Source organism: Hippocampus bargibanti, linkage group LG22 (genome assembly GCF_051943395.1).
Source record: "Hippocampus bargibanti isolate YZ-2025 linkage group LG22, ASM5194339v1, whole genome shotgun sequence".
Classification (NCBI taxonomy): domain Eukaryota; kingdom Metazoa; phylum Chordata; class Actinopteri; order Syngnathiformes; family Syngnathidae; genus Hippocampus; species Hippocampus bargibanti.
Window position 1 is genome coordinate 3,660,753 of NC_142755.1, and position 25,225 is coordinate 3,685,977.

At 40.0% G+C, this 25,225-nt stretch overlaps 3 protein-coding genes across 7 annotated transcripts; 1 reads left to right on the forward strand and 2 right to left on the reverse strand.

The window, feature by feature from the left end:
* The first annotated feature begins 470 nt into the window (after window positions 1-470).
* Window positions 471-3,676, forward strand: psmc2 (proteasome 26S subunit, ATPase 2). Its single transcript, XM_088988804.1, has 12 exons — window positions 471-643; window positions 844-881; window positions 968-1,049; window positions 1,154-1,253; window positions 1,342-1,473; window positions 1,560-1,632; window positions 1,713-1,808; window positions 2,543-2,707; window positions 2,805-2,892; window positions 2,981-3,183; window positions 3,257-3,353; window positions 3,428-3,676. The coding sequence occupies exons 1-12, from the start codon at window positions 574-576 to the stop codon at window positions 3,583-3,585; spliced, it is 1,302 nt and encodes a 433-aa protein (XP_088844930.1). The 5' UTR covers window positions 471-573; the 3' UTR covers window positions 3,586-3,676.
* Window positions 3,677-3,829: 153 nt separating this feature from the next.
* Window positions 3,830-13,555, reverse strand: slc26a5 (solute carrier family 26 member 5). Of its 2 annotated transcripts, none has more exons than XM_088988802.1 (18): window positions 13,408-13,555; window positions 12,511-12,750; window positions 12,083-12,222; window positions 11,846-11,956; window positions 11,571-11,746; window positions 11,332-11,496; window positions 11,019-11,254; window positions 10,003-10,150; window positions 9,743-9,856; window positions 9,554-9,631; window positions 9,325-9,420; window positions 8,137-8,243; window positions 7,971-8,040; window positions 7,791-7,883; window positions 6,724-6,822; window positions 5,749-5,955; window positions 5,558-5,612; window positions 3,830-4,913 (listed from the first exon to the last, which is right to left on the reverse strand). In XM_088988802.1, exons 2-18 carry the CDS (start codon window positions 12,687-12,689, stop codon window positions 4,786-4,788), a joined length of 2,202 nt encoding a protein of 733 aa, XP_088844928.1. In that variant the 5' UTR covers window positions 12,690-12,750; window positions 13,408-13,555; the 3' UTR covers window positions 3,830-4,785. The 2 variants fall into 2 exon arrangements, with proteins under 2 accessions (XP_088844928.1, XP_088844929.1); XM_088988803.1 differs by having other exon boundaries at window positions 13,416-13,436.
* A 1,015-nt stretch (window positions 13,556-14,570) lies between these two features.
* Window positions 14,571-25,103, reverse strand: LOC148881668 (protein bicaudal D homolog 1-like). Of its 4 annotated transcripts, none has more exons than XM_088988529.1 (12): window positions 24,626-25,103; window positions 24,230-24,531; window positions 22,120-22,332; window positions 20,948-21,103; window positions 20,579-20,883; window positions 20,328-20,496; window positions 18,975-19,430; window positions 18,731-18,909; window positions 18,233-18,608; window positions 17,963-18,157; window positions 17,198-17,349; window positions 14,571-17,120 (listed from the first exon to the last, which is right to left on the reverse strand). In XM_088988529.1, exons 1-12 carry the CDS (start codon window positions 24,651-24,653, stop codon window positions 16,250-16,252), a joined length of 3,402 nt encoding a protein of 1,133 aa, XP_088844655.1. In that variant the 5' UTR covers window positions 24,654-25,103; the 3' UTR covers window positions 14,571-16,249. The 4 variants fall into 4 exon arrangements, with proteins under 4 accessions (XP_088844655.1, XP_088844656.1, XP_088844654.1 ...); XM_088988530.1 differs by having other exon boundaries at window positions 24,230-24,554; XM_088988528.1 differs by having other exon boundaries at window positions 20,948-21,100; window positions 24,230-24,554; window positions 24,604-25,103.
* Between the last annotated feature and the right edge of the window lie 122 nt (window positions 25,104-25,225).

Here is a 25,225-nt window from a genome sequence, read left to right on the forward strand (position 1 = left end):
AAAATGTTTAAAAGTTTCACAATCGATGTTGACAACGAAAATAATGTGGTCGCTCAGAGAGCGTACGTTTTGCTTATGAATTACGTCACTTCTATCTCCTTGCCTAACGCGACATACTGTACATAAAATGATAAGGGATTGACAAGCCATTCTGTATATTATGTGATGTTGTTTATACACCAATAGAATGTAGTATTATTTTTTTATAGTAGTGGTAGTAAAATGTCATATGGATAGCGGAAGTGACGTTTGTCTCACGCTTAAATCCGTCCGTATACAGATATGACTCCAGTATGAAGGACGTGACTTTCACTCACACGTACATACAAAAACACCATGTCAGGTCATTTTAATCCATATTTTTATCCAATAATTGTACTATTGATTCATTTTGGCTAGTTGAATAATGTACTTTATGTACACGATAAATAAAATAGTTGGGTATAATCGGTGCTTCCGTAATAACACTCCGACGAAAACTTCCGTTTCGGAACGGAAAAGCAAACCTGCTGTGTAATCGTACAATTTAGCTGCCCCGTTTGAGTGTTAAAACTGTCATAATACAAATTAAATATGCCGGATTATTTAGGAGACGATCAGAGGAAGACAAAAGAGGAGGACAAGGATGACTCACCAATCAGAGGTATATTTTAATAAACAACGATCGTTGGTAAAAGGGTAATTTCCGACATTAGCTATTAAGCTAAAGTTAGCACAGGTTGGTAAAGGCGAGATCTGCACTGTTGTCCAAAAAGATAACTAGACAATGTCTTTTTATGCCTTAATACAAACGTTATAGCTTGCCACAATGCCAATTTTATGACATGTTCATTTTGCACACAGCTTTGGATGAAGGAGACATTGCTCTGCTGAAAACTTACGTGAGTGTCCTTCCAGGAATGATCGAAATAGTAGTCATGAAATAAATTGTTTTGATCCACATCCTAAAACTGTTTCGCATCACCAGGGTCAAAGCACTTACTCCAGACAGATCAAACAAGTGGAAGATGACATCCAACAGCTGCTCAAGAAAATCAACGAGCTTACAGGTTGAGTTAAACACATTCTTCACAAAAGAAAGTGAATGTGCTTCTAAAATATGCATATAATGGATAGTGTAGCAACTTACCGAATTGTTTTGTTGCTGTGATAGGTATTAAAGAGTCAGATACGGGGCTTGCGCCACCAGCTCTATGGGATCTGGCTGCTGACAAACAGACCCTCCAAAGCGAGCAACCGCTCCAAGTTGCAAGGTATTTGGTGGATGTAGAGCAGAATTAGTACAATTAGTACGGATTTTAAAGTAGAGTGTTTACAACCTCTTCTATTCGATTTCAACAGATGCACAAAAATCATCAACGCAGACTCGGAGGACCCCAAATACATCATCAATGTCAAACAGTTTGCCAAATTTGTGGTGGACCTGAGCGATCAAGTGGCGCCGACTGATATCGAAGAGGGAATGAGGGTTGGGTAAGGGGAAAAAAAATAAAAATCACCTAATAGATAAATTAACATTTTGAATATTGAGTCTAGTAATTAGGTATTTGGTGTCTCAGTGTTGACAGGAACAAGTACCAGATTCATATCCCCCTGCCTCCTAAAATTGACCCGACCGTCACAATGATGCAGGTACAAACATTCTAGCCGATCTCTACTAACAGTTTTGAAGAAGGCAAATTGTACATAACGCATTGCACGTTGTCGTCTAGGTGGAAGAGAAACCTGATGTTACTTACAGTGATGTCGGTGGCTGCAAGGAGCAGATTGAAAAGTTGAGAGAAGTGGTCGAGACACCCCTGCTTCATGTGAGTTGTCCACCTGAACGCTCTGGATTGAAAAAAATCGAAAGCCTTATTGATCCACCAATTGATATTCTGTTTACCAGTGTATAAGATGCACCCAAAGTGTGCAGAGGTAAAAAAAAAAAAAAAACACTGTACATAGCATCACCAAGTATGTAGAATAGGTACAAAAATGCAAGTGGAAAACAATGTTTCAGGCAAAAAGAACAATGCAAAAGTATCAAATATACATTCCAGATATAATAATAATAATAATACATTTTATTTCAAGCGCCTTTCAAAGCTCTCAAGGACACTTTACAGTCACAGACAAGCATAGATACAATAATAAAGAAAAAAAAATTACAAATAGAAAACAATAAATAAAATACATACAATATATACATAGAAACAAGAGAGAGCTACACAGAAAATGCAATTTCAAATAAGAATATATGTAACCGTTTTCTCCAAAATGAACGGGCATTTGAGGGAGTAGTACCGCCTTTGGCCGGCTGGGGGCGATCTCTCCCATTCATTTCAATGCGCAGGCTTTTCTCATTCATTTCTATGGAGGCGCAGTACCGCCTTTGGCCGCCAAGGGGCGATCTCCCCCATTCATTTCAATGGCCAGGCCGTTACCCCATTCATTTACTTTTATACACTGGAAAATACGGTACATTATTGTCGTTGAACAGCCACAAGATAACGCCATAAGTATGTGAATGATGTTAACACTTAATGTTTTCTCTCACCAGCCTGAGCGCTTCGTCAATTTGGGAATCGAACCCCCGAAAGGCGTGCTGCTGTTCGGACCACCCGGCACCGGAAAAACCTTGTGCGCCCGTGCCGTGGCCAACCGGACTGACGCCTGCTTCATCCGGGTCATTGGGTCTGAACTGGTGCAGAAATATGTGGGGGAGGTGAGAGCAATTTGACAGTATAAAATAATATAAAATAAATGTGTAAGCGCCTTTCAAAATAAATGTTTTTTTAATAAATAAATGTACCCTTCTTTAGGGAGCCCGGATGGTGAGAGAACTCTTTGAGATGGCCAGGACCAAGAAGGCTTGTCTGATCTTTTTTGATGAAATCGACGCCATTGGAGGTACAGGGGGGGGGGGGGGGCTGTCAAATCCTCTTTTTACTTTTTTCTTTTTTACTCATGAAATATCACTTTTTGAAAATCAAACTAGGCGCACGTTTTGACGACGGGGCTGGCGGCGACAATGAGGTACAGAGGACCATGCTGGAGCTCATCAACCAGCTAGACGGGTTCGATCCCCGCGGTAATATCAAAGTGCTAATGGCCACCAACAGGCCCGATACCTTGGATCCAGCCCTGATGAGACCAGGACGTTTAGATCGAAAGATCGAGTTCAGTTTGCCTGATCTTGAGGTACATTTTACGAATCCTGCAAAAAAGTGGTACGGGGTATTAAACATGTATTATTATTTTTTTGTGGCTTCAGGGTCGCACACACATCTTCAAGATTCACGCTCGCTCCATGAGTGTGGAACGAGACATTCGCTTCGAGCTACTGGCTCGCCTTTGTCCCAACAGCACAGGTAAAAATCTGCAACGTCTGCGATCCTCGCGAAAATTGTTTCCTCACACTTCCGACATCGCTCTTTCCCGCCAGGTGCCGAAATTCGCAGCGTGTGCACGGAAGCCGGCATGTTCGCAATCAGGGCTCGCAGGAAGATCGCTACCGAGAAGGATTTCCTGGAGGCGGTCAACAAGGTCATCAAGTCCTACGCCAAGTTTAGCGCCACGCCAAGATACATGACCTACAATTGAGTGTTTATACGGATTGTCCGGTTTTTCAGAATTAAGGAAAAAAAAAAGTTGTTTTGTTGTCAGGTGATAAAAAATAAAAACATTTATGTCACACTGTGTCCCAAGATTCATTTTTAAACAAAATATTTCCTACAGTGAGCATTTGCCATGTACAGTGATACCTCAGTTTAGGAACTTGTTTCCCAGAAAGTGTGTGTAAGGCAAAAAGTGTGTTTTCCAAACATTAATTTACCATAGGAAACCATTAAAAATGAGAATAATCCGTTTCCAAGTCCCCATAAAACATAATTTTCTACTAGCTATCTATTGGCTTGCTAGATAGCTTTCTATCTATTTCTTACTATTCTATTTGAGTGACTTTGGGGTTGAGTGAACACTGGCATGTGTGACTACCGCTGCTCACCCACAGAAAAACAGATCCTATGACTGTAAAGTGACCTTGAGAGTTTTGAAAGGCGCTTAAAAATCAAATGTATTGTTATTATTATAAATAGTCCAGCAGCCACGGTGGCGCTGTTCGGCTGTGTGGTTTGATGTTCTTCCGCCGAAAACTAGTCCGCCAGCCATTGTGGCGCTCTGTGTGTTTACCGAAAAGTAGTTCATATGCCAAGATTATATTCTCGTGAATTTAATGTACATAAGGCTAAAAGTTCATTAGCTAAAGTTTCCTTAAGCCGAGGTATCACTGTACTTCAAAATATGAAAATACTGACACTCCCAAAATACATTTAGGAAGAAAAAATAATCTCCCCGTTTAACGTGCACATGATAAAGCGCTGGTCAGACCTCTGGCCATGTTTTTCTCCTTCCACAAGGGGGCAGCATTTGCCTTTTGACCATGTTAGCTCTTTGTTACAGCTTCAGCAGTTGTTAAACCGCTATATAAATCAATATGTATATATTGTATTGCATTTTGAACATCCGTCCCCATTTCAAGCTCACATAACTCCAGACCTATATAACTTAGGAATTAACACTTTTGTTTCCTGATGAAATAACAGAGTCTACAGTTTTTAGCCTGTATTGAATGTTTATGTAGTCCTAAAACTCAATATGCTGTGGATTCGGCAATTTGAGTGTAAGTGACAAAAACCCTGGTACTGGAGTGGACATATTTTTGCACACGGTCTGCCAGTGAATGAGTTAACAAGGCTTTTTTCAGTGCAAAAAAAAATAATACATTTAATTTTTTCAGTCGCGTCAGCAGGCGGAATTGGGTTGGGAAAGTTGACAGTGCAACATGGCGTCGTGAACGGTGGCGAATACCATTTCGGGGCTTATGATATCAGAGAAGAACTGCAGCCCGTCCAGCTCAGACAGCAGACTTCCTAGTCGAGCAGAGAAAAATGTCAGGTCAGAATCAAAAAATGTCGACAAACACGCACAGGTGTGCCTTTAAAATCATTCACCTACATACAAAACTATGAAGGTGACCAATAACAATAAAAAAATAGGTAGCATGTTGTAACTCATTCACTGCCATTCACCAATTTTTCGGGAATTGAAAATATGACGTAGAGCACCATTCCCGAATTTTGTTTTTTCATGCTTGGGTGCAGATAAAGCGCTGGTCATGTTTTTTTTTTAATTTTCCACAAGTGGGCAGCATTTGCTTTTTGTCGATGTTTAGCGCTTTGTTCCAGCTTCAGCTGTTGTTAAAGCGCTATATGAACCAATATGTATGTATTGCATTGTATTTTTGGATACTTGCCCTCCTTTCAAGCTCAGATAACCCCAGACTCATATAATTTAGAAATTAACCGATGAAAAAAAGAGAGTCTAAGGTTTCTAACACTGCATTGGATGTTTACGTAGCCCTAAATCTCAATATTCTGTGGGTCCTGCAATTTGAGTGAAAATGACAAAAACCCTGGCACTGGAGTAGACACATTTTTGCACATCGTCTGGCAGTGAATGAGTTAATGTAAATAAAATGACAACTTTCTCCAGTATCCATCACGCGAGTACTTACTGTTGCAGCCCGCGATAATGACTTGAACGTCTACCGCTGCGTACTCCTTAACAATCTGCGGATATCAACAGTGCCTTATGGACAACTAGCATATAGCATTTTTGGGTCATTACATTATTCAGAAAAAAAATGAATTTGTACTGAAGAATCAAGCCATGTTGACTTGAATGAAATAAATCAAAACAAAGCACCTGTTTGACGGCTTTGGCTCCCACAGAGTCAATAAAGCTAGCGTGCGTCCAGTCCAGGATGATGAAACGGACGGAGCATAGAGACGGCCGGTGGACCAGGGCTTCGGAATCGGCCTCCGCTTGATCTTCTCCCAAGCGTCCATTTTTCTGATCGCTGTTGGTTTTGTTAAAAGGCAAAACTTGGTGCTTGGTCTCGCCGTCTTTGTGCTAGTCAGGAAAAAAATAAATAAATGAGTGCACAATTTCCAACTTGCAGACTCACTCATGACACGAAATATTCACTCTTATCTCAATGCACCCTGATCCATTAGTGAAAAGGAGGCTTTGATTCTCTTTCATCTAGAACTGCTTCATACGACAAAGAGGGTACAGAAAAGTGATTAAGATTAAATGACTGTCTGTGTTGTCATTTTTTGTTCGTCAATGGATGCTACAGCTTCGTGTTTGCTTTCAATATTTAGCTTGGAGCAAACGTGCACATTTCACCATGACGTCCCTGATCCACTGGTGAAAAGGACGCTTTGATCATCTGATTTGCTTCATACAACAACGAGGGTTCAGAAAAGCGCTTAAGATTGAATGTGTCTTTTGTGTTGTGTCACATTATTTGTTATTTTGTTTTTTTGTGTGGTTGTTTTGACTTCAAGATGGCGTCGGGAGATTCGCTGCCTTTACAGCAGCTCCTGTATTTTGTTCTTCTACCTCTTTCTTTCCTTTCATCACTTTGCTGCTATGAAATGTAAATTTCTCCACTACGAGACTAATAAAAAGGCTAATCCAGCCATGAAAACAAGTTTTTTTCAGTCCTGCCTGTCAACATTGACACAATCCTACGCGCAGGTCATGCCACAATTGCCGTTGCACAAGCAACACAGAAGGCACAATACATATTTAACTGGCGCAAATGCGTTAGGCAATACAAAAAGTCAGTCATGTAAAAAAATACAAAGGAAAAGAAAGAGTCAGTCAAGCTACCTCAGCATTTTTCTTTGGAGAACATGTCAGACTGCTGCTGGCTTTTGTTTTTTTCTGAGCTTTTCGGGCAGCTTGTATGAGTTCGGGGTTGACGCCAGTCTGCAAAAAATACATCATAAAAAGATAAACCTCAAAACCCATCGGTTTAAAATTGCAGTCACAATTTATTTTCTTCAGCTCTTTTTATTATTTATTATTTTATTTCTGGTTTTATTCTTCTGGTCTTTATTGTTATTTTCAATGTAAAGTGTCCATGGGTATTTTGAAAGGAGCTTGTAAATTAAATGTATAATAATACCAATATTATTATTATTATCATTAATATTATTAGTTTAAAAATATATACTACTACTAATACTAATACCACTGCTACTACTACTACTATTAATACTACTACAACTATTAATACTACTAATACTATTAATACGACTAATACTAATAATACGACTAATACTAATAATACGACTACTACTAATATGACTACTACTACTACTACTAACGATAATAATAATGATATTAATCTTCTTCTTTAATAATATTATTATTATTAATAATAATAATATTAATAATAATATCATTTGGATTATGATAAGAATAATAAGAATAAGAATAATATGAATCATGAGAATAATAACAATAATGACAATAATAAGAATAATAACAATAGCAATAATAATAATAATAATAATAATAATAATAATAATAATAATAATAATAAAAATAACAACAATAACAATATTATAAAAAGAATGCCAAAGATAAGGTGCGCAATATATCCCCGAAAGCACATTTGAAAATAAGAACAGGTTTGAATCTGGATCAACCAGTCGGGGAAGCACAGACTGTGGTATTCAATTGTTTGGCTAATGTGACTTCCTGTTCATTTTAAAAAAAGGATTATGATAACAAATTTCTCCCAGCAGGCTGTTTGCACATAATCGGCTAATAATAATCAATCTTTATTTAGCATGAGGATAATTAATCATTTTTTTACAGCATGTCAAATAAGAGAAAAAGGCTACAGTGTTCACACGCCCGCATTGCAGTTACAAGGTAAGAAAGGTTACCTTCTCTTTGAGGGCGCTGACATAAAGGTCGCTGTTAGCAAAGTAGATTGACGCGTTGAAGTGGAAAATCTTAATCCCCTCACATTCCATCGCCTTGGAAGGAGACAAATCACAAGAGGCTCAGCGTTTGAAGGCACCGCTTGGCCAATGTGTTCACTCCTTCTCCCCTTCTCGACTCACCTCTTCATACTCATCCACTTCGCAGTAGAGTCCCGTGTCGCCAACCTGCCCGAGGACGGCGGTTTTCGGGCTAAAGGAGGACAACACAGAGATCAGCGTTGAATCCGAAATCAGTGACTTACAGTAAATCTTGATACGGTGCCTTTAAATTAAGAAATGGACTGACCTCTGTGTTCTGTAAATGACGGTCAGTAAAGCAAATGCAATGGCGAAGAGAAGCCCGTAATCCAAGCCCAATAGCACAGACGCTGCAAAGGTCACCAGCCAGATTGCCTGTTTAAAAAATATGTATAATAATAATATTAATAAAAAAGAGTTGATTCATATCTGTTGATTTGTTCCGTTTTCATTTCATTTAGAGCTTGACAGAATGCCTGTTTAAAAATAAATAAATATACAAATAAAGAACACAAATAAATAAATAGAATGTTTGATTCATATCTGTTGATTTGTTCCGTTTTCATTTCATTTTGAGCTTCGCAGACGGCCTGTTTAAAAATAAATAAACACATAAATAAATAGATAAATAAATGGATAATTAAGGAAGTAAAGACATAAATAGATAAATAAATGGACACAAAAATGGCTAAATAAACAAACAAATGGATGGATTAATAAATAAATACATAAATACCCAAATGAATAAATACATGAATAAACACAAATAAATAAATATACACATAACTAAATAAATGGATAATTAATTAAATAAGTAAAGAAATAAATAGACAAATAAATAAAAATAAATAAGTGGACAAACAAATGGCTAACTAAATAAATAAACAAACAAATGGATGGATAAATAAATGCATAAATTAATACCTAAATACTTAAATAAATACATAAATCAACACATAATTAAATATGTAAATTAATACATAATTAAATACATGAATTGATACAAATATTAATACATAATTAAATACATAAATTAATACATAATTAAATATGTCAATTAATATGTAATTAAATACATAAATTAATACATAATTAAATACATAAATTACTACATAAATTAATGCATAAATTAATACATAATTAAATACATAAATAAATCAATACATAATACATAACACATAATAAATAAATAAATAAATAAACAAATAAATAAATAAATAAATAAATAAATAAATAAATGTGATTCATATTTGTTGATATGTTCCATTTTCATTTCATTTTGAGCTTTAATTCAATTGCATTCATTTCCAGAACCATTTTAGTTTTGTCAATTGGCATTGTCGCCTACCTCCAAAAAAAACTCAATGAGCTTACACGGAACAAAGTTAGCGCACGCCACTTTTGGTGACCGATCGACCGACTGACTGCGCCGTTGACACATTTCAGTTGACCCTACCAGTTCGATCTTGCTGGTTTTCCAAAGCTTTGGGATATCTCTAAACTGTTTGAACATCCCCAGCAGGTTGACCATGATGATCGCTGCCAATGCAGTCTGAGAACACGGAAAAGAGATATTTTTGTGACGCAGTCAATACAAGATGGATGCATCGTAGGATGACTGATTCGCAGGAGCAAAAGGAGCGTTGTAAAATTGATTAATAATTCGACATCATGCCAAAACTCACCTGTGGAAGCGTCTCAAAGACGAAACCAAAACCAACAATCACCAGTAGCACCAATAGGGACGCCAGCAGGCCGGCAATCTATACCAAGCATCCCCAAAAAAATATATAATTCATATTATAAAATGGCGGTCAACATAACATGGCGTTATCACGGCCATTTTGTAACATCGATTTTACCGATTACAGTACCTGGGTTTTACCTCCCGTGCTCTCCTGCACCAAGCTCCTCGACATGGAGCAAGTGATGGTAAATGTTTGGAAGAAAGAGCTGATGAAGTTGCACAGGCCAAGGGCTATCAGCTCCTGTTTAAAACAAGAAAGAAATAAAGTTATTTAAAAAAGTGACATTTTGAATGTATAGTGTAATTTCAAGTTCTTAAAATGAAAATAAAAATATATTTACAATACAAAGACTAATTGTATCGTACTAATAGTATTGTTGTCCGCACCTGATTACTGTCCACGCTGTAGTTGTGCTTCAAAGCGAATATTTTAGCCAGTGAGATTCCCATGGAGAAGCCCACAATGGCAATGGCGAAGGAATCGGTGACCAGATTGCTCAAAAGCGAGAAGTCCGGAGCGACGGGGGCGAGAAGCCTGAGAACGTACGGAAAAGGGGTACACTTGAAGTACCTTTGCCGCTGTGATACAAACATGACACCTGACGTATTGTCGATGGTGTTCGGTGTGATTCCGAATGCTGGTTTGGTCATCAAATGTCAGCACCGTTTTTGATTGGGATGTTGGCGTCATTTGACTGTCATCGCTGGACAACTCTGAGGTGATTGTTCTTTTTTTTGCGCCTGTAAGGGGCAGCATTTTCACAGCCCCACTTTGTTGAGCGGAAAGGTCGTTTGTGGAACTGCCGCAGCTTGGAATTGAAGCGGATTTACAGTATGTGGGACAGGAGATGCGAGACAGTCTTTTTTTCCGTCAATGGATGCTACAGCTTCCTGTTTGCTTTCAATGTTTAGCTTGTAGCAAATGTGCACATTTCACCATGACGTCCTTGATCCACTGGTGAAAAGGATGCTTTAATAATCTGATTTGCTTCATACAACAAAGAGAAAAATGCGTCTTTTGTCTTGTGTCGCATTATTCGTTATTTTGTTGTTGTTTTGACTTCAAAATGGCGCCGCGAGAGTGGCTGACTTTACAGGAGCTCTTGTATTTTGTTTTTCTACTTCTTCCTTTGCTTTTTCATCACTTTGCTGCTGTGAAATGTAAATTTCTCCACTGTGAGACTAATAAAGGCTAATCCAATCCAAGTTAAACTGTCACATAGCACATACAATCACACCGTGTTTAAAAAAACAACAACTATGGAGTACTTTGTACAGCGATGGGTTAAATGTCCATCTTTGGAATGATAACTAATCTACAAGAAAGATAGCTCATCGCTATAGATAGCATTCAACACTGAAGTACGATTACAATCACAGATATAAACCGTGTGAACCCTTACCCTGTCGGTATGTCCCCGACGATGTCGACCTTATAGTTGCCGGCTAGCGACATGCCGTACGAGACCCCCGTCGACACAATGACGACAATAATCTCGCCGGGTATGGGGATGGGTAGTTTTTTTTTAAAGCGCTCGTTGATGTGTTTGATCGCGTACAGAAAGACGAGACACACGAGGCCCAGGATGAGTGTGGCGATGTTCGTACTCGTGATGTCGCTCAGGACTGCCTTGACGCTCTGCAAAAAAAGAGACCGCGACGGTTTGTATTGATATAAAAATAAAAATCCATACTGTTGAGTGGAAAATGACTCACAAATATAACAGAAAGGGGTCCACTGAAACGCTTTGTTTCAACTCCCAGAAGATATTTCAACTGAGAGATGACCACGTGAACGGCGGCCGCTGTGGTGAAACCTCGCACCAGGGGCTCCGTGAGATAAATGGCCACAAAACCGAACCTGAGAAGACCTAAAATAATCTTTAAAGGAGAAATAGGGCAAGTAAAACAGGTACGCGATGGAATTCATGCCACTTTGAACCAGAAATATTGACCTGAATGATTCCCACTAAGGTCGTGAGCGCCACAACCACCTGCACCCTGCGGGCGTCACGGTACGCCACATCCAAGATGGCGGACGCGTTTGTCCCATTAATGGTTGCCATGTAAGAATCTGGAACTTCCCTGACTGCAACACTGCCCATCATCAGGCTGATGACTGCAAAGGTGCCTGCGAGTCACATGCACACGCGTGAGAAGATTATTCAAGTGCAGTATATATTTATTATAAGTATTTATTTTTTTGTATATTTTTATTTTTTTTCCTTACCTACGGATACATGTTTGGATGTGCCAAAGAAAGTATAGAGTAGAACAGGGTAGAACGATGAATATAGACCATAAACTGGAGGCACAGCAGCTAGCATAGCATAGGCAAGACCTGTGATACAGTGAGAGAGGGAGAAGAAAAAAATAATAACCTTGCAACCCCACTATAGTCAAAAAAAAAATATTAATTTTTGGTTGCAAAAATGTATTTGTGTGCCCCAAATAGGAAGCTGCTGACCTTGGGGGAGTTGCACGACGCCGGTACTAAGACCCGAGACCACATCATGAAACAGGTATTCCCGGACTGGGTACTTTGGCAGCCAAGTGAGGATAGGCAGGAAGCTAAAAATGGCTGCCTTAGCTCGCTGGGATGAACACCTACATGAAGAAAGAAGATTATAGCATTTTACAGTTTTGTTTTGATGACTTTGTTTTGGTTGTGACTGCTTTTAAAGAGCTGAATCGCATGGTGTGTGTATGAAATGTGCTGTATAAATAATACTGCTTCGTCTTGTCTATATGTGTTGCGGCACCATTTGTGTTCAAGACCCATAACTGCATATTGGATATTATTTTGAATGAGAACAAATTGGAGGTTGGTTAGCATCTAGCATCAAACTTTTGATTTTCAATCAAATCATCTTTAATTTCTTCTCTTTGACTTACTGGAAGTGTAATGCAAATTTCTGTCGTAGGGTGGTGGTTTTCTCTTTGCGGTGGAGGAGCTGCGACCTGAGGTGGGCTTCATTGAAGACGGGACGCTCGATTTTGTACATCGGCAATATGTCTGCATCATCCACTTGTACTGTTGCCGTTGCTGCTGTTTCTTTTTCTTCTGGCTCCATCTGAGTTTTACTTCCTGTTCGTCTGCATTCATTTGACTAATACATGCATGACACACTATATCTGCAAGTAAAGACAAATTAAATCATCGCAGTTTGCCGTTTGGTTGTTCTTGTGTAATGATTTTACACATCCGATGATACATTTTGAAACAAAATATGACACTATATGCTGCGGGATTCGACTAATAGAACATAAAATATAGATAATAGAGATTTGGGAGAAGGTAACAGGAAGTGAAATTGAAACAAAACTGGAGAATAAAAATAGCCACCGCATTCAGCACGATTTACATGTTTAACGGAAGTAAGAAGTACAAAAATATGTAGTCCTATGCCTATTCTTTGTGACTTTTTAATTTCCTTGAAATTAATATAGTAATTGTTCATACATTTAGTATATTTTAGTCTGACAACAAAGGAGATGACGAGTATGTGTTTGCTGTCATGTCTTATTTTGCCATTTACTGTACTCTATTATATTAATACATAACGCAGTATCATATAAAGGTGCGGTGCGTAGATTTAGTAAAGGTAAACACTTGACAGCATTTCGTTAGCTAGCTAAACATAGCATTAATGAAATTAGTAGTACTACATACAACTCATGTTTTAGCGTTGCAAGCCAAGCATTTTACACGGTATCAATTAATCAATGTTCACATTATTTTGTGTCATTTAAGCTAACGCAGCGATGTTCTTGAAAAGTCCGAACTCTTACCTCCTCACCTCCACTATCTTTTCATTTGGGATGCTGCGGAATAAACGTGAACTTTAAAGGTTTGACCTTCTGAGTTAAACTTTAACAGAGGGACAGTGACTAGTGAGGAAGCCGGTTTACAAAATGACAAAGATCGCCTCGATGGAAGCAGATGAGCTCCTCAGTTCGCATTTATTCTTCACTTCCGGTCTACGTTACATGGTTGGATACGGTCTTGTTGGGGTTTTAATCGGATTCACAGTAATAAAATATCGATATATACATCAGTATTGTATTTACATGATGTTTTCGTGGCTGAAACAATTGGTGCAAACAACGTGTACAAAGAAGAAGCCATCCTTTCGTTAGGCCGCAAATTTAATTACAGGTAGTATGTCTTCGCGTTTTCTTCTTTGTTGACGAGGGGATGACGACATGAGTTGTAATGACGAATTTAATAATCCGAAAAATGTAGCAAATGTCATTGTTTTGAATTGAAATGTTACAATTAGACTCGATTCCCCTTCTGCTCTGTCAGTCAAGGGCCGTTTGAATAGATACGCCGCCACACACAAGAGATGAGCTCAATATTATGAGGATCATAAAATGTTATCTGATGCCTTCCCGGAGCAAAGATTTCGGCGTACAGTAAATTTAATGTCCTACAGGGACGGGCAACTGTCAGAAAAAAAAGAATGAAGAACAAATCCTAATTGATTTTAATACTATGATTGCAACTTGTGTGTTTTTTGTTTTTTTTTTTACTTCAAGATGGCGCCGCGAGAGTGGCTGCCTTTACAGCAGCTCCTGAATTTTGTTTTCGCTATTGTTAAACTGTGAGCAAAATAAAGGCTCATCTAATCTGAATAGTGAATAATTATGGTTTTATTCTAATCACAAGGGGCTTGCAAATGTGTCATTCAATTAATAAATGTGAAGATAAATAACATACTGTTAGAAATAATAATAACAATAATAATATCCTCGTCCACATGTCATTCTGTTGACATTTGGAAAGAGATTGAAAGATCAATACTGACCCCTAAAGGATTTAAGTGAAATAGCAACGGGCGGTTTACTGTAAATCTGACCCCATTGTGTGTACAAAGCATTGATGTTAGTTTACTTTTGGTGTTTGCTCAGCTAAAAATCTGACGGATGTTCCTCTTACCTCAAAGCAAATGTTCTCAGCTGCAGGCAGGGTATGTATGGCAAACTGAATACCTGCAAGAGACTGACACCGTTAGACAAACAGATGATTTACATTAACTTTGCATAAATGTAGCCAATGCATAGAATGATAATTACAGACCGCAGAATACTCTGTATGGAGAAAAATTGTGTTTTTATGGTTTTAAGTGCAACCTTAGAAAGCATCCGTAGGCTGAAAATGGTGCTGCTCATCCATAATCTCTGTGGGTGAAGAGTCACTATGAAAGAAACAACGTCAGCATGTGCTTTTTATTATCAAGTGTGATCATATTCTAATTTCTCCCCCCCAAATAGTCAAACCGCAAATGTAAGCAAAAGTGCAGAAAGTCACATTCAAATGTGTTTTTTTTAACTGCAATATTGTGGGTGTGTTTAAAAAAAATAATGGATTAACTTGTTATTGAAAACACACTAAGTCTTTTACTTCAAAGTGTGTAATAAAAAGACAAAAGCTTGCGCGTGATTATTTGTGAATATAGAATGTGAATGTCAACAGTATTTCAGACAGAGTGACAAGTACAGTCAAACCTGAGTTTTTCAACCATAATCCGTTCCAGAAACCTGTTCGGAAACCAATTTGGTAGAAAACCAAAAGATTTCTCATTATAATCAATGTAATCGATGTCTCTTTTTTATTTTTTGTATAGGAACTACACCGTGTCGAATCACAATGCAACGCTAGACGAGGATAATGCATCGTTCACAATGAGACGCGACACAAGGAAGTGACGTATAAGGAAGCGGAGGGGAATTAAGTGGTGCATTCAGCTGCGCTCAGTTTGGTCGAGAACCCATTTTCGGCATTAAAAAAAACATTTTTGGTCAAAAACCAAATTGGACGAGAACCGAGACGTTCGAAAACTGAGGTTTGACTATACTGTATACCGATAAAGGCTATTTGATGTGTTACCCGACAAAAAAAAAATATCTATCTATATTTTTTTCTTTGTTTATAACAAATCCTGCATGAGTTCTCAACTCAAACTGCTAAAAAATGTGAAAAAAAAAGTATTAACTCATTCACTGCCATTCACAAATGTATTTGAGAATTACCAAATTTGTTCGGGTTTTGTTTTTTCATGCTTGGGTGCCGATAAAGCACTAGTCAGACCTCTGGCAATGGTTTTTTTTCCCTTCCACGAGGGGGCAGCCTTTGTGTCCATTTTAGCTCTTTGTTACAAATTCAGCTGTTGTTGAAGCGCTATACAAACCAATATGTATGTATTGCATTGTAATTTGGTCATATGCCCTCATTTCAAGCTCATATAACTCAAGACCCATGTAATTTAGGAATTAACTATTTTTTTAATAATGACAGAAGAGAGTGTAAGGTTTTTAACGCCGTATTGGATGTTTATATAGTCGTAAAACTCAATATTCTGTGAGTCCGGCAATTTGAGTGAAAATGACAAAAACCCTGGCACTGGAGTGGACACATTTTTACACATTGTCTGGCAGTGAATGAGTTAATCTTCTCTTCTGGACTAAATTAGCAGAATAAAATGGAAGGCAGGGCCACTTGTGCTCCTGGATTAAACTCCCTGAGTAATGTCAGAAAATATTCCAAATGCATTGACCAAGGTATAGGCACAGGAAGGTAGAAAAATGGGGGGTAGGGGTCTCTGGAAGAGGACCAAGCAAAAATGTCCGGTCAATGTCTGGGCCGGAAGGAACTGTAGTATCTGGGGTAGAGAGGCGTGTATTGACTTGAGTGGCCGTATGACGTTGCACCAGAAGCGCTGTTGTAGGCGGGTGAATAACTATGAGACGAAAAAGAATAGTGAGAGGATGACGAAGGAATATGATGTCCAGAAGTTCCCGTCAACCTGGACAAAGGACGAGTCCGAGGTGATGGACTCCATAAAGAACGTTTCATCCCAAGCAATGGAGACCGATAGGTCGACGAAGAGGTCGGGGTTGTTTGGTTCGGTCTGGTCGTGGTGGTCTGAGTATCTGGAGCGATATGCCTTGAAGGTGCGGAACTACGCGAAAAAGGAGATATGATTCGGGAATCCACAACGAATGTTCGCATTCCGAGGCTCCATCGTGACTGAGCGGGCTTCTGGGGGATGGAGGACGTTGTTGTGGACACCTCCTGAGACGAGGGGGGGTCTACCGGTAGAGTTTCAGGCGGCGGACTGCGACAGGGTTCGTGCGAAATCGTGGATGTCACAGTTGCGGATACGTTTATCGCAGTTGAGACAACAGATGTCGGACTATTAAGGCAGGACGGGGAAGAACAACTAGGAACCAAAGCGGCACCAGATCCTTGCTTCAGGTCCGAAGCCGAAGTTGAGGTGGCGAGACTTACTTTGGGAACGCTGGTCTTCCTGCGGGTCAATCGGGAGGCGGGGCTACATTGCGTTTGCTCTTGATCGAATGCCAAGTCTTCGAGACGCTGGGTGAGGGCTAGTTTTTGTTGAATGGCCATTCGCAGGAGAGAGTTCAAGGTTTTCTTTTCGTCCTCGGCAGCGGCTAGCTGTCTTTGCATTTCGTCTAACTGGGTCATGTATTCATCGCACCTGAGAGAGGATGGGGGCAGAAAAATTATAAAAATCACCTGCTTGTTGCGATAATTTGCATGTGTTTAATCACAAACCTGGTGGCAAACATAGCTCGGACGGAGGAGAAAGTGGCCGCGTCTTCTTTTAAGGCCTTTAGCTCATTCCGTAGCTTGGTCATGGTGTCGGTCACCATTGACTTCTCTGCCTCATACTTACTCTTCAGGTTGGTAAGAGCAACCTCTGCTGTCTGGCGGGGAAATAAACCACAGACGGACCAGAAACGGCCGCAATTCAATTATGTTGCTATCTTGTCAACGATAATAAGATGTATGGTAGACGAAAGCAGGGCAAAAAGGGCCAATGCGGCAGCCATGTTACAAGGGGCAACTTTACCATCAAAAGCATTGCATGTACAGTTTAATTTGGAATTGGGATAGAAGTAAACAAAAAGGGAATAGTCTTCAATGTAAATATTGATTTTCTCTGACACAGTAGTTCATTCAACGGCGATTAACTCATTCACTGCCAGATGAAGTGTAAAAATGTGTCCACTCCAGTGCTAGGGGTTTTGTCATTGTCACTCAAATGGCAGGACCCACAAAATATTAAGTTTGAGGATGACATAAACGTTCAATTCAGCGTAAGAAACCTGAGACTATTTCCTTTGATCAGAAAAAAAAGTTAATTCCTAAATTATATGGGTCTGGAGTTATCTGAGCTTGAAATGGGGGCAGGTGAACAAAATACAATACATATTGATTTATATAGCACCAATCGCAAGGAAATCCAAAACCCAAAGAAATTCAGGAATGGCAGCCAATGAGTTAATCAAATGCTGACATATGCAGCCGACACCCCACCTGTTTGTTGGCTTTGAGTACAAGTCTGAGAGTGGCGATTTGCTCTCTTTTGGTACTGAGCAGGGACTTGAGCTTCAAGATCTCTTCCAAGCAGCTTTCTTTGTCCTTGTCGAGCAACGGAGACAGTTCCCTCGCCGCGGCTCTCTGTCTGGACAGTTGAAGAGCCCTGTCCACTGCTCTCTGCAAGTGCTTTACCTGAAAATTGAGGTTTTTGGAAATAAAAATAAATACCGGGCAGCAAAAATGGGAAGTATAAAACAAACTCTGTACCTGGTCTTTGATGATAGCATTGAGGTTGTAGATATTCAATGGCTCTCTGCGTAGCTCACCAGCTGGTTCCAAAGCAGGCGATGAGGAAGACGAGGATGATGATGAGGCACTGATACTGGGTGACCCGGTTGGAGAACTGTAACGGGTCAGATTTTGCTCCGAATGACCCCTTACGAGCTCCTCCCTGGGTCTTCCTCGATCCCCTCCAGACAGCGGTTCTTTGGACGGAGACTCCGAGGGGCTACGAGACTCCCCGGGGGTTGAGGTGGCGGAGGTGGCCAGGCTTCTGGCAAGGCGTGGGGTGAGGAGGACTTTACTGTTGTCGGCAGACATGGCTTTGAGACTGGCGCAAAGGCCTCGGAGACCCCTTCCTTGTCTAGATTAGAACACAAAGCACCGTTTTTGATCGGGAGGAATGTCGGTGACATGTGACTGTCATCGCCGGAGAGTGTAAAAACAGTCAGCGTAAAAACATGCAAATAAAAACGAAATCAAGACCTGTAGTAGTCCAGCATGACACGGTTGGGCGTGTCATTGTTGCAAAGACAGACGTGATGGTAGAGTTGGGCAAGTTCCTCGCTCAGTATCACCAGTTCATCCTGAGCAGCATTCAAAGCCCCTTGACTCTCGGCGGCTGCCGACTGAGCCGCCTGCAACTCAGATGCCATGCTAGAAATCTAAGAAGACGAATTTGGTCAAAAAGGAAATACAAGTTTGGACTTGATTTTGGTCGCAAGCTTACTTTCTGTTTCTCTTCTTGGCAGATCTTTTCTAGTGTCGTTATCTTGCTCTCCAAACTCTGTTGCAGGGCGTTTCCTCTCGGACCTTCCCCGCATTGAGCTAACCTGTCCCGCAGGGTTTTCACTTCTGACTTGAGCTCAACCACCTCAGTCACGGCCACTTGGTACTTGCATTGTAAAACCTCCAAACCTGACGATTGGTAAAGAAAAACTGGACTTTTGTTCACGGTGCCTTGTTCATCGTCCTCGTTTTCATCTTCATCTTCAGTTTTTGTATCTTTGTCAAGTCCCTTGAGGTCTTCGGTCTGGGTTCCTTGTTGATCGCGGCGTAGGGTGGTGACTTTTTGGCTAAGGCGGAGGGTCATCTCGTGTTGTTCAGAGAGAGCACCTCGGGTGTGCTGGAGCTGAGTTTGTGATTCCTGGAGACTGGCTATCAAGGCTACGTTCTCACGTTCCACCTGAATGGGACAGAAGTTGTTTACGCTAACGTCACCCACCCAGCACCCCCCTTTGTCTTACATCGGTTAATATTATATAACTCTACTTCGCGGATTGTCATGGGTGGTTCTGGTCCCCATTAACTCATTCACTACCAGACTGTGTGCAAAAATGTGTCCACTCCAGTGCCAGGGTTTTTGTCATTTTCACTCAAATTGCAGGACCCACTGAATATTGAGTTTTAGGATGAAATAAACATTCAAATCAGAATAAGAAACCTAAGAATACCTTGTTTCATCAAAAAAAGAGTTAATTCCTAACTTATATGGGTCTGGAGTTATATGAGCTTGAAATGGGGGTGGATGCACAAAATACCAGATAATACATACATATTGTTTTATATAGTGCTTAAAAAAACTGGAACAAAGCCCTAACATAGATTTATTTCATTCGGAAGTTAATTCTTAAGTTAAATGGGTCTGAAATGGGTGCATATCGACAAATTAAAATATAATAATAATAATAATAATAATAATAATAATAATAATAATAATAATAATAATAATAATAATAATAATAATAATACATTTCATTGACAAGCGCCTTTCAAAACTCTCAAGGTACATACATATTGATTTATACAGCACTTTAACAACAGCTGAAGCTGTAACAATGAGCTAACATGGACAAAAGCCAAATGCTGCCCCCTCGAAGAAGGGAAAAAGCATTGTCAGAGGTCTGACCAGCGCTTTATCAGCACCCCGTAAGAAAACACCAATAAATTCGGGAATGGCAGCAAATGTGTTAATGGTGAAAAATGGGGGATTACTGTACATGCTAATCATTCAGTCAGGAAATTATTATAAAGCAAGATTATAGAAATTGGGTGAGAAAAAACATATTTTTGATGATCTCACAGTTAACAATTGTTGCTTGAGCTTCTGAACTTCCGTCACGTTCATCTCGCTGTAGAGATCCGATGTGGTCACGCCTTCGGTTTTACGACTCCGATGTTCTCCGTGAGCGCTAGCCACAGAGCCTGAAGCCGTTGCGATCCGTGCAGCGCCTTGGATATGGCCGTTACACCTCAAGGTTCAGAATCACAAAAAGGGGAATAAATAACATGAGAATTCAGAATCAACTCGATAATGAACTTCTGCTGTGATACCTCGTTGGATCTTCCGAGGTTGGCGAAAGCAAAGTGGTGGGCGTCGCCGTGCCGCTGGGCGGGGCCGACGTAAACGTCAAATGTGCGCTGCCGGTGTACGCCACGTCGCACATGCTCAGATGATGAACCAGCTCCCTGCGCAAGTGATTCTTCTGCTCCCGTTCGCTCTTCAGGGACTCCAACGCCTCTTCCAGCTGCGAGTCGGAAATATTCCTCAAACGAAGCGCGTCCTGCAATTGGCTATCCAGAACATCTGTCTCCTCTTCCAAAACTTTGATTTCATGTTTTAAACCTTCGTATTCCACCTGAAACAGACATGTCAATCAAAATTAAACATTAAATTTAATCAGCTGGATTGGTTTCCCATACCTGATTCTGTTTCAGGGTTGAAACCAGTTTCTGCAGAGAAATATTCTCCTCTTCTAGCTCCGCGTAGTCTTGAACCAGTCTCGATTCTCGGAACTTGTACTCCCCGATTTCTTCTCGTGTGCGGCTACGCTGCAGTTCCAACATCTCGTTGCTCTGCTGAGGCACAGCAGGAAAAGAAAAAAAGACCGCTTTTATATCAACTCATTCACCGCCATTCACAAATTTATTCAGGAATTGGGAATATGACGTAGAGCGCCATGCATGAATTTGTTTTTTCATGCTTTCATGCTGTTGTTAAAGCGCTATATAAACCAATATGCATGATTTGCATTGTATTTTGTTCAGTTGCCCTCAATTCAAGATCATATAACTCCAGACCCATATAATTTAGGAATCAACTCTTTTTCTCATGAAAGAAGAGAGTCTAAGGTTTCTAAAACTGTATTGAATGTTTATGTAGTCCTAAAACACAATATTATGTGGGTTCTGGAATTCAAAGGACAATGACAATTACCCTGGCACTGGAGTTGAAACATGTTTGCACATCATGTGGCAGTGAATGAGTTAACTTGTGAAATGTTTTTGGATAATTTTTTGGTGGGTTCTTGCATGATCGCTATGGCTAAAAAAATTGTGATTGGAGAGCTGATTTTTTTTTCTAGATGTTGGTATCAAGACAAATCCGGTGTGGATGAAAACGGCAAACCTCCTGTGTGTTTCGGAGTATTTTTAAAAATTAATCGTTTATTTATTTATGTATGTATTTATATATAGAATTATTGACGTATTTATTTTTATGCATGTATTTATTTGTGTATTTATTTATGTATTTATTTATTATTTAATTATTTTTGTGGGTCAGATGATGGACCCGCCAAGCAAATATCAACACAAATTTTGACAAATTTCTGACTTTTGAAACCGTGCGTACAATGATGCCACATTTAAATTTCCTTTTTCCACTTATAACACAAAACCCACCAAAATGTGATGACCATTGTTCGAAAATGGGATGGGAATGTTTATGTAGTCCTAAAGCTCAATATTCGATGGGTCCTGGAATTCAAGTGACAATGACAAAAACCTTGGACACATTTTTGCACATTGTTTGGCAGTAAACGAGTTAAAATCCATCCGATTAGTTCCAATCAAGTCAGAATATGCCCTTTTACCTCCCGTAGCTCTTGCAGCAGGCAGCTCAGGTGGTCGTTGTCAGCCAGCGCATTGGCCGCGGTGGTTTGACTTTGCTTGACCTCAGCCTGGAGTTCCAGGAGACGGCCCATGTAATAGGCTTCTTTGGTGGCGGACTCCTGCAGCAACGTCTCCTCGTTGCTCTCGCTATCTTCGGCCACCTTACGCTGGGTGGAGTAAGCCTGACCAAATGCCTGGATGGAGCAAGAGAGGAGTTTTGGTGGTATACATTGAATAGGGATAATACACCATGTATAATAACACCCAAAGACACTTTATAAATATGACATAGTCGTGATATCCAAGGATAAATGAAATTTGAAAAAGGAAATTGATTATTTGGTGTCAGAGATGTTCCATCGGACACTGTGGACGAAGGCTTGGACCCAGAGAGATTGTCTTTACTGCCGGCAGGAGACGCAGCCATTCATGACAGACGCCTGAATTCTGCAGCTCTCTGCCAAGCTATGTATTGAGAGTATGTGCAAATTTAAGTGATACATTAGTAAAACATAGTTTTCTTGATTAGAATACCACGCCCCTGGGCGTTCTAAGTGCGAACAGCTGCAAGCAATAAAACATTGTCTCTTCCATGAACTGATACATTTGTAACCTGGCTAATGAGCTCTTCCTGTGAAGGAGTTTCAAGTCGTAAATGGCTTCGGTGATAAAGCAGTTTCCCAAGTCTGAAATTCTGTCCAAAGCCAGATCTCCTAGATGAAGATGACAATTTAACTTGCTGTGTCTGTTGACCTCAGATTGACTCCAGGTTGTCTGTGCTTCAATTGTGTATTCAAGTAACACATGTTGACTAAGCATATAACAGCATGAAACTTTTAAATATGATAACTTCTTATTCTGTCTAATCTATATCATTTGGCTATCAGTTTCACATTTGGTCACTCAATCCATAATTTCTCTTTCCAAAAAAAGCACCGCTGACAAGCTTTAATTCCATTTCCTTTATCAATGTGTTCAAGGGAAAAAAGATGAGTGCACCGGTACTCAGGGAGAGATTAGGTTGGAGTAATGGGAACAAAATGGAGGAAGTGGAGAAAGGGAGGAAGGATAATCAGATTTAAAAACACTCGCTTGGCATTGGTCCTTTGTTTTTACTGTCCTCATACTGTCATTGCTTCATTGTTCTCCACGCTAATTTTGTATTTCATCAGTCAATATGACACCTAAAATGGGAAATATATTGAATATAAAATATCAAACAACATGTATAAATATTGAGAGTCCATGTTGAATATCCATGATGAAATTATCATGGCTTCACGGTTATGAATAATTCATGAAACCCCTTCCGCATGGCGGGCAGATTCCCACACGTATATTTTTCAAGCACCGAGTCTGCTCTTGAGTGCCTTTGGATTTTGTGTTATTCATAACACAGCAGGCTAGAGACCAGGAAGTTAGATCTTAGAAATATTCATAAAGACAAGAGAAATAATAAAGTGCTAGCAGACGCCACATGGGACGACGGCGCTTGAACGGGGCGGACAATAATAGCTTGTTTGAAGGCAAAGTTATTTTTGTATCACCTGAAAACATCTGCAGAAATTTGACCGGCAAATAGCCGATGACATCATATCGAGCGGAGAGGCGTGTCATGGGCAGTGACATCAACAAAAGAGTTAAATGGCAAATAATCCTGCTGTTTTTTTGTTGCTGTTTTATTATTATACAGTACTACTATATCATTTTGAAGTTCTTCCTTAGCTATGTTACTTTGTGGTTATTCATGCAGGATTCAGATGTTTTTTGAATATGTGAACATTTTTACATTTACAATGCGTTTAGATCAATTCTACCTGTGGAATTGGCATTTAAAAAAGACTATATTTACTTTACTTTTTGTAATGTTAAATCATATCCAAGTCTATTTTTGCATCTGATGTTGCAAATTGCCAGTCATTGATGAGTCGGACAACATTTATGACTCAAAAATATTTCATCCGAGTCTTTTTTTTTTTACTTGTAATTCTTTTCCAGTGTACCCTCCCCTAAATGGCTCTTCAAGTAAGTCCTAAAACAACACTTGACTTTTTTTTCCAAGTAACAAAGCCGTACCCCTGCTGAGCCCACCTCCTGCAGCTGTTCCAGCTCCAGCCTCAGAGCCTCCATATCGGCCTCCAGTTCTGCATACTGCTGCTTCAAACTCTGGTTCTCCTCCAGAACCGCCAGCCCGCACTCCGCCGCCCGGATCTTCTCGCGGTTGGCTTCCGCCAGCTCCCGGGTCAGACGCTCCACCTCGGCCCTGCATTGCTCCACCGTATCTCCGCATCCTCCCGCTGCTCCACCGGCGGCCATCGCCCCTCTCCTCCCCTCCCTGCGTCGGATGAGCGGAACTGCGCGACCGCAGGAGGGTGGGAGGGGGCGACAGGAGACTACAAATCCACAACGCCAACCTCTGAGGAAAATACTGCTTCAAATCGCGCGTTGAAAACAATCAAACCCACCCTGCAAATATCCACAAAGTACCATCATCCTCATTGCCGGATTGAATCATCCTCAACGGTGTGACGCCGAATGGGATGCGGCTCCTCGTTGTCTGGGTCCACTCGCCCTGTTTTCTGCTTATTCACCTGCTTCAAACCGCCATCTGCAACCGCGGATTGTGTGATCCAGCTGCAGACTCAAATTACATGACTACAGTTGGGATTACAGTACAGTCCTGCCTGATCACGCATGCATGTTGATGAATAGTACACTATTGCAAATATATAAATGTCATTGCAAACAAAAATTATATCTAATAAAAAAAATCCCATATGCACACTGAAATAGTTGAATTGTGCTGCAGCACCCTTAATCCAAAAACGTATTATATTTGAACCTATTGTAGCGATTTATTTTTGCTTCCGTCAAATTTTTCAAAATAAAAAAACGTGAGTTTGTAAAATAAAAATAGTCGCGTCACTTAAATAGCTGTATCGTAAGTGACTTCACAAGCTGGTTTAAAAATACCTGAAGTCATACTTCCCATATAAACTATTTTTATTTTTAAAACGTTTTCCCGGAAGTGTAACCCCGTAGTCGGAAGCGCACCGCCGGTTACTTTAACCCCGCAGTCGCTCCAAC

Excerpts from the sequence above, each read along its gene's own strand:
- psmc2 (XM_088988804.1), top strand. The coding sequence starts at position 574 with ATGCCGGATTATTTAGGAGACGATCAGAGGAAGACAAAAGAGGAGGAC. Across the intron at positions 644-843 it reads GGATGACTCACCAATCAGAG|CTTTGGATGAAGGAGACATT; the intron begins GTATATTTTAAT and ends TTTTGCACACAG. Across the intron at positions 1,050-1,153 it reads GAAAATCAACGAGCTTACAG|GTATTAAAGAGTCAGATACG; the intron begins GTTGAGTTAAAC and ends TTGCTGTGATAG.
- slc26a5 (XM_088988802.1), bottom strand. The coding sequence starts at position 12,689 with ATGGAGCCAGAAGAAAAAGAAACAGCAGCAACGGCAACAGTACAAGTG. Across the intron at positions 12,223-12,510 it reads AAATTTGCATTACACTTCCA|GTGTTCATCCCAGCGAGCTA; the intron begins GTAAGTCAAAGA and ends TTCTTCATGTAG. Across the intron at positions 9,857-10,002 it reads ACAGCGTGGACAGTAATCAG|GAGCTGATAGCCCTTGGCCT; the intron begins GTGCGGACAACA and ends TGTTTTAAACAG.
- LOC148881668 (XM_088988527.1), bottom strand. The coding sequence starts at position 24,653 with ATGATTCAATCCGGCAATGAGGATGATGGTACTTTGTGGATATTTGCA. Across the intron at positions 21,104-22,119 it reads TGCTGCAAGAGCTACGGGAG|CAGAGCAACGAGATGTTGGA; the intron begins GTAAAAGGGCAT and ends GCTGTGCCTCAG. Across the intron at positions 17,121-17,197 it reads CGAGCTATGTTTGCCACCAG|GTGCGATGAATACATGACCC; the intron begins GTTTGTGATTAA and ends ATCCTCTCTCAG.